This window comes from Ursus arctos, unplaced genomic scaffold, assembly GCF_023065955.2.
Source record: "Ursus arctos isolate Adak ecotype North America unplaced genomic scaffold, UrsArc2.0 scaffold_21, whole genome shotgun sequence".
NCBI classification, from domain to species: domain Eukaryota; kingdom Metazoa; phylum Chordata; class Mammalia; order Carnivora; family Ursidae; genus Ursus; species Ursus arctos.
Genome location: NW_026622886.1, coordinates 13,727,035 through 13,739,506, shown reverse-complemented (window position 1 = coordinate 13,739,506; position 12,472 = coordinate 13,727,035). Strand labels below are relative to the sequence as shown.

Genomic DNA, 12,472 nt, shown 5'->3' with positions numbered 1-12,472 from the left:
CACTAAGATCAGGTCCAAGAAAAGGATGTTCCTTCTCACTGCTCCTTTTTAACATTGTACTGGAAGTCCTTGCTAATGCAATAAGGCAAGAAAGAAAATAAAAGGTATACAGATTGGGAAAGAAGAAATAAAACTCTCTTTGTTCACAGATGACATGATCATTGATGTAAAAAAGAAAACACTCCTGGAACTAGTAAGTGATTATACCAAGGTTGTATGATGCAAGGTTAATATACAAAAGTCAGTTGTTTTCCTATATAATAAATTAGCCCCAAATGTAAGTGACATACATAATTGGTAATCTTAAGATGTACCTTGATTCAAAGCCAGGGCAGAAGCACAACTGGAGTAACCTGGACATGCATACACTGTGGAGTGGGCATGTAAAATGGTACAACCATTCAGAAAAATTATTTTCCAGTTTCTCTTAAATTTTGTACATGCATCTGCCCTATACTGGGTTATAACAGGTGTATGTTTAACTACACTGCTTCCAGGTATTCACCCAAAAGAGATGAAAATAGGTGTCAAAAGCAAATCCCCAGACACAAGCTACCAGGATCTACAGGATGATCAAACTTGGTCTTGGTATTGATGGAGATGACACTACTGCTGATGACAGCAATGTTGCCATAACCAAAGAGATGCTGCCCCTCAAGGGGGGGTGACAACACATCATGCATGGAAGAAGTAGACTAAATGCTGCTCCAAGAATTATTGGTACATGTATTCAATACTTTATTCCCTCTGGTAACATATTTTCAAGGATGTTTTTCTTTATTTTTGTTAACATTTTAAAAATCTATATGACGTGACAAGAACTATTTAAGGGGAAGATAAGATTTCTTTCTGAGTGATGCTGTGATATTCAGGAACTAAAGCCCAGCTAGTTTTTCGTTCCTAGTTCCACATTGGCTTATTTTAACGGAACGAGGTAACATTTGTTGTAAGATGTAATGTAACCTAATGTTAACTGTGTGGTCTAAAGTGTTTAGCAATCAAGCAGATTCCTTAGTAAGGCCAAATTTCTTGTCACTGAAGTATTCTGAGCTATACTTTGATGTTTAAAAGAAAAATATTGGTTAAAACAACTTTCACCTTCTAGGATCTGCTTTTTAAATCTCCTATCCCCTGTGGTTATCAACTGCATGTACCAGGCATCTAGAAACTAGTATGTTAAACTGAACTAACTTGATGGGAATAACTACTCGCAGGGCTTGTTTTCCAAAGAAGAGCACTGTTTAGAGTAGCGAAATCATAAGCCTATTTAGGATTGTTGTAAAGCATTCAAAATGCAACTCAGCAAGTTTTGTGAGTGGAAATGTAGTGTTCAAGTCATATTCTGCTTTAAAAGGCTGTGACAAATGCAAATGAATTAAAAAAAAAAGCAAAGCAAGACAAAACAAAACCTGTGCAAGAATGATTTTAGTAGTCTTAATTCATAGTAGCCTAAAACTGGAAACAACCCAATGTTGTTGATGGATAAACAGATTGTAGAGATACAGATGATGAAATACTAGCAACAAATAGGAACAAACTACTGAAACATGTAGCAACATGAATGAAACTCAGAAACATTTTGTTGGGTAAAATAAACCAGTTACAAAAAAGCCACTATTTGATTCCATTTATATAAAATCTAAGAACAGGGAAAACTAATTTATGGTGATAAAAATCAGAAAGCAGCAGCTTGGGTTGGTGGGGGAATTTATTAGAAGGAAGCACAAGAAAATCTTCTAGGGTTAGATGGTGAAAATAGTCTGTATCTTGACTTGGGTGGTGGTCACAAAACGCTGTACAATTGTTAAAACTTGTCTAACTATACACTTAATTTCTGTACGTTTTATGATGTATAAGCTGTATTTCAACAAAAAATGTTTTTTTAAAAAGATTTTATTTATTTATTTGACAGAGAGAGATAGCCAGAGAGAGAGGGAACACAAGCAGGGGGAGTAGGAGAGGAAGAAGCAGGCTCCCAGTGGAGGAGCCTGATGTGGGGCTCGATCCCATAACACCGAGATCACGCCCTGAGCCGAAGGCAGACGCCTAACGACTGAGCCACCCAGGTGCCCCATCAACAAAAATGGTTTTTAATTTTAAAAAGCAAGAGGGGCTTCTGGATGGCTCATTTAGTTAAGCGTCTAACTCTTGATCTCAGCTCAGGTCTTGATCTCAGGGTTGTGAGTTTAAGCCCTGCATTGGGCCCCATGCTAGGTTTGGAGCCTACTTAAAAAAAAAAAAAAAAATTAAAAATTAAAAAGCAAGAAAGAGAAACTTAAGAGACAAATAAACTAATTGCAATTACATAAACTTACTTGAACCCTGATTCTAACAAACACTGAAAAAAAATCAGGGAAATCTGAACATTGACTTCATATTGATATTTTTAAAAATAATGTTAATATTTTAGATATGAATATGGTATAATTGTATAACATCCTGGTACGAACTTCCAGTTATAAAATACATAAGCCATGGAGATGTAATGTACAGCATGGTGACTATAATTAATAATCCTGTATGTTTGAAAGTTGCCAAGAGAGTAAATATTAAAAGCTCCCATCACTAGAACTTTTGTAACTATATATGGAGGCAGATGTTAACTAGACATTGTGGTGGTCATTTTGCAATATATACAATTCTTGAATCATTATAATATAATACAACGTTATGTCAATATAACTCAGTGAAAAAATTAGCACATCCTTACTTTTAAAAGACATTGAATTCAGATGAAATTATGAAATACTTCAGACTTATACCAAAATAACCTAGTGAGGAAAACAGAGTGAATTGAACCAAGAGTTGATCATTTTTAGTGTAGAGTTAAGGGTACATTAGAGTTCAATATACTGTTCCATTGCTTCTAGTATATGTTTGAAGTTTTCTATATATATATTTTTAAAAAGGTAAAAAGGAAATGATTGGACCTAGAGAATATTAAGATCCATTTCACTTAAACAAGTTTCTATGGAGCATCCGTTGCTCACCAAGTATTTATATTTATCCTTGGTCACAGTAAAGTACTGTGATATTCAAGTGGTCAAAATGCAGGGTCCTAATTCCTAGGGAATAGCCCAATAAAATGATAAGAGCAGAGTCCTTGATTTCTTCATAGATGGAAGGCCAGGACTGTACTTTCAAACCCTAAAGCCACATCTTTAATTATACTTAGAGCGAATAGGTAACTTATGAAGTTTATAGCTCAGCTCTTTATACAACACATGACCCATTCATGATGTTGGTAATATTGACATGGAACATGCCTGGCATTCAGAATCCAAGAGCATTTTATATAATGGAATTCTTTGTAATGATACTGTTGTACTTTATAAACTTAGGTAATAATTACTATCTATCTACCATGAAAGCAGGAAATTAGAGTGTGGATTTAGCAGGGCTTTTCCATTTTATATTAACTCCAGGAAATGCATCACATTTTTCCCGTCAGAGTCCACTTGTACATTTCATAAGGAAGCTTTAGTGATAAACTCACATCTAATTGATAAGAACTTAAAGGATGTTGGGTTCTCCGAAAGCCTTTTGAAGGTATGACTAACAGGCACCTTTGCCTCAGTAAACTATTCCAGTTTCATGGCTTTTATCTGCCTAAAACCAAAGAGTCCAGGAGTATGTCAATCAGCATCATATTCATATATTTGTTTAAAAGGACACCAGAGTCATCTTTCATTTTGTCACTAGGAGCAAGCTGATATTTCAAATCACACAGATCTCCTTCTATTGCATTTTGGACTACATTAGAAATGGGAATAAGAAAAGTTCTCCCCCTGCCATATTTTACAATGGAACTGAGCTGAGTAACACAGAAGCCTCCTGACTATGGGCTCCAGATTACAGCCACCAAGGAAGAAAGTACAAGCCATTCATGATTTAGACCATAGGGGGCGTGCATTCTGAAGGAATGGAGCATGGCAGGTTGGCACCTCAGGGAGGTCTGCTCTTCTATTAATCATAGATCTTTTGGAGCTATCGATCCAGGAACGCAAAGAAGCTGCTAAACACTAAGCCCATCTTGCTCCCCTCAAGCTGATGCAGGTTACTGGAAACATTCCTCCATCTCCCCATCTCCCCAAAGAGAGAATGACCCCCAAAATCTGAGTGACATAACTGGTAACTCTAAAATGTACCTTGATTCAAAGCCAGGGCAGGGGCATAAATAACAATTCCAGTATACAGAATCTATGGGAAAAAAGAAACCAAATAAACAGTATGAATCATAAAATAAATTATCAATTTTTTCTATAAATTCAACAATGAATTAAAACAGTAGTTTCAATATACTTAATAAAATGTGTTTGTAACTTAAAAATGTTATTTAAATCTTTATTTAAGTTGATTCTCCGTTTCTGTTTGTGGTGTGGTCATAGGTTACAAAAATCTTTTATGACCAATTGTGTTAAAATTATGGACTTTTCACATGGTGCTTAGTGCAGATAGTCACTGATCCATCACCTCAAGTTCGAAATCAATTCTCCTCAATCTAAACAACTGAAAGAAAGAAAGAAAGAAAGAAAGAAAGAAAGAAAAGAAAGAAAGAAAAAATAAATTTAAAAGGAGATGCCCTCTCATTCAAATGCTTTCAAACTATCATTAATCACTGCATAAGTAACTAGGAAACCAGTGAAAATTTTGGAAACTGGTTTTAAAAAGTTTGCACGCTCATTAATTAAACAAAAGCATAAATTTGCACTGAAAAAATCCTGAAAGCCATCAAAAACCACATTCTATCTTTTCTATATATTATTTTTCACTCATACATCTAACAAATATTTATTAATCTGGGGTACAATAGTATGATAAAATGGTCTTTTTTCTCAGGACATCATTTTCTTTTTTTTTTAAGATCTCATACTCAGATACAAAATTTAATTTTCTTTGTAGTAAAAATAATTTTACAGATATGTATTTTTTATTTGATTTAAACTTCATGTAAATTTTTTTATAATAATTTTTTATTATGTTATGTTAATCACCATACAGTACATCCTTAGTTTCTAATGTAGTGTTCCAGGATTCATTATTTGCATATAACACCCAGTGCACCATGCAATATGTACCCTCCTTAGAACATCATTTTCACTGCATTTTATCTTTCAATTATATATATTGTATGTGACTTATTCTATAAAAATGTATTATGATTCTATGATTCTCTATGATTCTATGTTTACTCTATAAAAACATATTATGAAAAAAGCCAAATTATATAGTATTTGAATGTCTGATTATATTACATGGGTAGATCAATGGAAGTAAGTCCTTCAAGTGGGAGATGCTTTCCTCTTTTTTGCAAGAATGAACCAGATTTCCACAGTCATTATCCTGACCAAGCTGAAGATTTGAAAACATGGCTATGGACCATTGTCCTAACATTTGTTCCCCACTTTTCATTTCTGTAGGCGTTTCTAAAAATGATCCAGAAAGGGTCCGGACAGTAGGGTAAATGCAAGCTACCAGGTTCAGTTCTCTCTACCAGACCCCAAAGGGTTCCTTCCTTTTACATTGGAAGTGTTAATGACCAATCTAAGTTATGCCATTTACAGAGAAAGAAAATGGAGTCAAGTTAAGTAATTACGAAGGCACTCATGCTCTTGCAAATGCTTAGGTAGCTTGTGATTGGAGAAGTGAATTACAAATAGGGATGAGAATGAAAACTCCTTCCTGGGCCTCCATTATCAAACCCATCCCTAAAGCACTCAGCTGCTAAGAGGAAGATGAATATAAATGAAGTGTCAATAACCATGAAAAGCCTAACAAAAGGTAGAGCAAAGGAATGGAGAGTGACTTACTGTTTGAACAACGAAGAGGACTGTTCCACAGAGACGTACACATTTGTTAAATCGGAGCTCTAAATACTGTTCCCAAAAAAAGAAGAAATGGTTAATACGTGAAAACTTTACACACTTTAAAAAAATCAGCTGCTTAAGAAATAAAGGGGTTGGAAATTTAAAGCCACTTCAGTCATCAAAAAGAATGAAATCTTGTCATTTGCAATGACATAGATGTAACTAGAGGGTATTATGCTAATTGAAATAAGTCAGTCAGAGAAAGACAAATACCATATGATTTCACTCATGTGGAATTTAAGAAACAAAATAGATGAACATAGGGGAAGGGAAGAAAAAAAAATAAGATAAAAACAGAAAGGGAGGCAAACCATAAGAGACTCTTAACTACAGGAAACAAATGGAGGGTTGCTGGAGGGGAGGTGGGTGGGGGATGGGTAACTAACTGGGTGATGGGCATTAAGAAGGGCACTTGAAGTAATGAGCACTAGGTGTTCTATACAGCTGATGAATCACTAAATTCTACCTCTGAAATTAATAGTACATTCACTATATATTAACTAAATTGATTTAAATTTTAAAAAAGAAATTTAAAGCAACTTCATAAGTGATTTGTATTCTGTATTCCTACGTTACTACTATTTTTCTTTACATATAGCAAAATTGACTCTTGCTTTAAAGTACAGTTCATTGCATTTTAACACATACAGCCCAGTTCCATCACCCTCAGCGAACTCTGTTATGTTGTTCATTTGTGGTCAAACTCTTTCCCAACCCCTAAATCTTGGCAATCACTGATCTGTTCTCCATCCCTAGTTTTGGCTTTTCCAGAATATCACCTAAATGGATTATATTCTGCATTTTTAAAATGAGCAAAGTACTGTTCTCCCCTTTCTCTTGGCATCTACTTCAGACATTTCCCTGATTCACATGGGAATCAGCCCTTTCCCACTGTAGGCAATTGTGATGGAATTGTCTATCAAGGTGCCCTGCCTCTTTTGACTCAGGGATGGTCACATGACCCAAGCTCAGCCAATCAGTTCCTCTCTCCAATGGGTATTTCGATCTCCGAGGTACAATATAAAGACAGAAAACGACTGAAACAAAGCAGACTGATCCTGACAGTGGCCTGAAGAGGCTTCCCTGGCTTCTGTCTTTCACAGCCTATTTGTTCAGCTTTTCACTCTTTTCTATGGGCTACCCCTATATCCTCCCAAATAAATTATTTTTTACTTAAATTGGCCTAAGTCAGTTTCTGTTCAGTGCCAACAACCCCGTCAATTTTTCTTACTCTCCTTGGCATCTGCCGTATCTTAAAATATAGTTGGCTCATCTCCTGTATTCTATGTCATAATATACTATAAAGTTAGAATCATAGAATTTTAGAGCTGGAAGGAAGCTGGGATCTTAAACATACTTTAACTTGAATATTATTACTCACGTAGAGAGAATTTTAAAGCTGAAAACAGTCTTCATACCAGAAAAAAAAGAGGAACGAAAAACTGACATGAAGTAATAATCTGGGGAAACGACACCAGATATTTTTGCTCCATAATCACAGGTAACCGTTATAGAGTACCTGTTGTGTACACTGTCCTCCCAACAACTCCCTGAGGCCATACTACCTGTTAGAGGGGAGGGCACTGGGGCTCAGGGAGAACATCAAAGTTGAAACCTAATAGCTGTCAGAGCCACAATGCAAGTCTAGGACCATTTAATGCCCAAATCTGGGCAGGGAACAACTACATTATTCCAAATAAATAAGTAAGCAAACTGACCATGGCTTTGAGTGAGTAGGTGACACTGACATATAGTAGGACCTTCCAAAACACCTGACAGGTAAAAAAATATGCAGCACAGTATAGTTTTTGGGAGGAGTTCCAGCCCTCAACCCAGTCCTACTTGTGACTGCACAAGCTTGGGGCCGTCACTGAAGATCTTAGGCTCCTCCTCTTGAAAATGAGGATCACAGTATTTTCTTTCCCCTCTTACATAGCAGGGGTTTGGAGACTACTGAATGATATGAATGGATGGGGAAATACTATAAACTGTTATTCAAAACTAAAACATTAAGAAGTTGGTATCCAAATCCACAGATAAATATAATTCACAATTATAAGCATACATATCTATTCACAAATAAACATATATAAATAATATATACACGAATAAATATAATCCACAAATATGTATATATACACACATATATATGTATATAGATATATATACACACACATATATACACACACATACATATATTCTGGACAACTCAGTTCCAACACACAGATTACATGGACCCAGAAAGATCCCGAAAAAGTGGGGAATGAAACTGGATTCCTGCATTATACTTCTTGTCTGTGGGTCTGGAAGTGGCTAAACACCTATCAGGCCTACACTTTGAAGGCAGGGATAAACAGATAACAAAAATGCTTCTGAACAGCCAATTCTAGCTAAAGAAATGTAAGTAGGAAGAGATTTCATATTTCAGCAAGAATACCAGGTATCACTCAATGCTGGACTTCTCATTCTGTGTAGGTGGTTCCACCTCTCAGCATAAAACAAAAAATACTCACAAGAAAGGGTTTGCTATGGCCAACTATCAGGGACAAAGCATGTTATCTCACTTCTCTGCCCCCAGTGCCCCCAGTCATGGACACCCCCAGCATACCCACAACTCTAGGTGTTCTGTTCTACTTCTCTTGTTCTCTCTGCACTCTTTTAAGCCCTGCCTGGGGGTATAACAGACTTACCAGAGGCTTCAGAAGCAGCCAGTAGGCACCAATTCATAGCCTCCAGGCATGTGTCTACTTTGCCTGATACTCTCTTATGTAGCTTAACTTTGTCTGCAACATGAGGCTCTCATAGTACGTCCCTTTTAAGGATTGAGTATTGAGTCCGATCATGTATGTGTGTAAAACATGCACCCCAGCGCCACACATGTATTAAGCATTTGGTAAACGTTAACTTTTTGCCATTTTTAGCTGGAACCCTGCTAACAGCCTCCACCACGGGAAATGTGTGGGAAATCTGTTTCTGGTTGAGTTAATGTTGATGCCCCCAAGGAGGCATGGGTCAGTGCTTATGAGAGGAGCATTCCTCTCTGGAGACTGAAGTCCTCTTGCCAGGTTCTTGAAACCCTTTCTGAGTTCTGGAGTTAACTACAGATCAGAGCTCAAGGACTCAAATTGCCTAAGGGCTCATACACCAGTGGTAATATACACCAGTGGATCAGCCCGGTGTTCCTATATTAAAATGTTGGAATATTCCTCATATCTGCTAAGAAATTTGTCCTCTCACATCTCCCTCAAAAACAAGTACTCCCTTCACTCCCTACCACCATTCAACAGCTCTTTAAACTAAAGTTCTCCGTAAGTCCCAGTGTCCATTTTCTCTTTTGCATTTTTAAGGAAGACAAAAATGCAGATAAAGATTTCTCTACCATAAGAAAGTAACCATGCACCTACAATGATGAGGCCTCAATAAAGACATTAACAGGGAGTGAGAGCAATGGCTGTAAAACTGGAGTTCCTGCACCACAGGGAATGTGAGCCCAGTGTCACCAGTCTTCTAGATTGTCGTTTTTGTTTTTTTTAAGATTTTATTTATTTATTTGACAGAGGGAGAGAGCACAAGCAAGCAGAGCAGCAGAGGGAGAGGGAAAAGCAGGCTGCCCCTGAGCAGGGAACCCGATGTGTGCTCTATCCCAGGACCCTGGGATCATGGCCTGAGCCGAAGGCAGATGCTTAACTGACTAGGTACACTCAGGCTTCTACATTTTCAAAAGAAGTTAGAATCTGGAATTTTTTTGACTTCTCAACAGCATAAATGCTAAATTAATTTTCTTTCAGAATACCATAGGGTAAAAAAAAAAAAAAAAAAAGGCACCAAAAACAGAGTTTGGCCTGGGACAGCAAGTTTGTTACCTTTGAGCAAAACAGAGAAATTCCATCCTGCTCACTTCTGGGATGATGACTGAACTCTTCCAAACACAATGACCGGAGTGACTGGAAGGCACTGTTGCCCCAGGGGTGCCTCACCCTAGATGGCGTCACTACAACCCCGTCAGTTTGTCACCGACACTTGTGCCATTGAGGCCCTATAGCCGGCACCAGTTGAACCAGCCTCACTAGGAAACCACCTCTCCAGTGGCTCTGGATTAGAGCAAAGAGTATCTAAGCTCAAGGACTGAGGAGGTTGCTGAGGATGAGTGTCAGCACCCTCTGGATCATGACCTGGGAGAGAGGAAACTTTGCCCAGTTTGTCCATGTTGCTTATGGGTGAGTGCCTGGGGAAGGGAGACCAGTGAGGGCACTGAACAGGCCCCTCACTCGCCTGAGCTTTTATCCACCCTCCCAACCCCACACTCCCATTCAACAGCTCTTTAAACTAAACCAAATATTCCCCAGCTTTGCAAAGCCCTTTCCTGTAGACAGCTGAAGAAAACCTATAACCCGTGGAGCTGTGCAACAGGAAGGATGGTTTTCCTTAATCATCTTTCCACATACAGAGAAGGTAGGCCTGTTTAAGAACCTTGCAGCCAAATCTTCCTAGTGTCCCCAAGACAACCACTTCTGCCACTACCACCACAAATACTTACGGTCAGAGTTTATCCAGCACTCACCCTGCTCCAAATACTATTCTAAATGCTACACTTGAATCTCATTTAATCCTCCCAACAACTGGATGAAGTTGTTGGTATCATTTTCATTTTGAGATGAAAAAATGGGCACGAAAGGTTAAATAAATCACCCAAGGTTACCCAGCTAGTAAATGGTAGAATCTGGTCTCAAATTCAGGTACTGAGACAAGAGTTACAGCACCTTAACCATTTGGGAATCTGCCTCTCCAGGGAATGTGTGTGTGTGGAGGGCGCCAAGGGGAGAGTGCATTAATTTTTCTCCAGCTATCCTGGAAAAGTGAATGGTGCCTGGGGACCTGGAACAAGGGGATTCCTTTCAAGGAGGGGGGCTGAGACTTGAACAACTTGCCCTCCCTCTGATAAAGAGTATTAAAATCTTTCCCCTTGACTCCGAATCAAAGATGTTAAAGCAGAAAGGGCCCTTGTGAGTACTAGTCCAAATCATTCCGTTTACTTTGGAAGCCTCTCTTTTTCACTGAGCTCCTGAGAGTAAGTCCCAAGATTCCTTCGCCTTCACTGGGCACCTCTCCTCCAAAAGGGAGGGCAGGGGAGGTGAGGGACCTAGACAGGGAGAGATTTGGATACGGTGGTGAGCCCGCCCCCAGGAAAATCCCTCCAAGATCCTGAAAAGCCCTGCCCCTTTTCCTCCCCAGCGCCGCCCCCCCCCCCTTTACCTCGTAGGTGCTGGTAATTCCCAATTTGTAGAACACGGGAAGGAAGACCTCCGCGCTGATGGCCACCACAAAGAAGTAGGTGATGGCAAAGATGCTGAATATGGCCCCAAAACGGTAGACCTCCGAGGGGGTGCCCAGGACAGTGACGGCCGACATGAAGCTAGCGGTGAGGGACAGCGCCACGGGCACGGCAGTCATTCTGCGGCCGCCCATCAAGAAGTCCTTGGAGGTCTGCTGGCCACCCCCCGCGAAGGCGTAGTAGATGCCGATGGCAGCCGAGATGAGCAGCATCCCGGCGAACACCACGTAGTCCCACACCACGAAGGTGCCGATGCCCCGCGGCGCGTCCATGGTCGCTCGGTCGCCTGGGCTCTGCGTACACACTGTGGCCCCGCGGCGCGCTGCCCGAGCCCGAGTTTTACCTCTGCGGCCTGGCGCGCTCTTCTTATTACCCGCGCTGCGGGCGCGGCGGGCGTGGCGCCCGCGGGGATTGGAGGCGTCCTCCAGGTATCCGTCCCCCCACCCGCCCCCAAGTGGCCCCGGGCTGCCCGGCGAAGGTGCGGAGGCCGGAAGGCGCCGTCAGCTCCTCTAACTGGGACTCCGGGGAGCTCCGGGCGCTACCCTCCGCCACGCTAAACCCTCATCTGGTGCGGGCTCGGGGTGGCCGGGATCGCGGAGCGCCGCGGACACCTGCGAGAAGTGGAGCCTCCAGCTGCGCCAGGCAGCCAGTCCACACGGAGCGATCGGCCTAAAGGTTACCAACTGGCACCTGAAGAGAGGCACCATTTAAATAAGCAGGTGAGCTACGGGGGGGTGGGGGGGGGGTGGGTCGAAGGCTAATTGTCACGCCTATACTTTTAGCTTTCCAGTTGAACAGTCCAGGTCCTTACGAGAAGATACACCCAGAGTTTTTAGATTGCCTTATTTGATAAATGAATGGGAGATTCCGGTGATAGTGTGCAGTGAGCTGAGGTTATCAGTCCTGAGGCAGGTAAGCAATGACAAAGGAGAGGAAGAAATCTGTGCTATTGGTGCCGGCCTTTTCATTCAATCAACATTTCTGATGCCCAACAGTCTCTCCTAAACACGACAGTTTCTAGAGTATTAATAATACCTACTATTTAAAGAGTCTTATCATGTGACATAGAACATGCTTGGCACCTTATACATTAGTGTAATTCTTCCAATCACCCTTGAGGTAGGAATCATCTCCATTTTTCAAATGAGGGAACTGGCTTAGGAAGATGAAAACACTTGCCCAAGAGTGGCAATTAAGATTTTTATTCCAGGTCTGATCTCAGAATTTGTTCTTCGAATCACAATGCTATATTTTGTAGAGTTCAAATGTAGAT

The 12,472-nt window shown here is 40.3% G+C and overlaps 1 protein-coding gene across 3 annotated transcripts in view; it reads right to left on the bottom strand.

Moving 5' to 3' along the window:
- SLC5A8 (solute carrier family 5 member 8) overlaps positions 1 to 11,839 on the bottom strand; it is a 54,179-nt gene extending 42,340 nt beyond the window's left edge. For 2 of the 3 annotated variants that reach the window (XM_057316152.1, XM_057316153.1), the window contains exons 1-3: positions 11,121 to 11,839; positions 5,811 to 5,876; positions 4,149 to 4,200 (exon numbers count right to left, since the gene is read on the bottom strand). In XM_057316152.1, the coding sequence (XP_057172135.1) occupies positions 4,149 to 4,200; positions 5,811 to 5,876; positions 11,121 to 11,471 (469 nt within the window). In that variant the 5' untranslated portion in view covers positions 11,472 to 11,839. The remainder of the gene's footprint in view (positions 1 to 4,148; positions 4,201 to 5,810; positions 5,877 to 11,120) is intronic. The other variant, XM_026499817.4, reaches the window with a different exon arrangement.
- Positions 11,840 to 12,472: the final 633 nt, after the last annotated feature.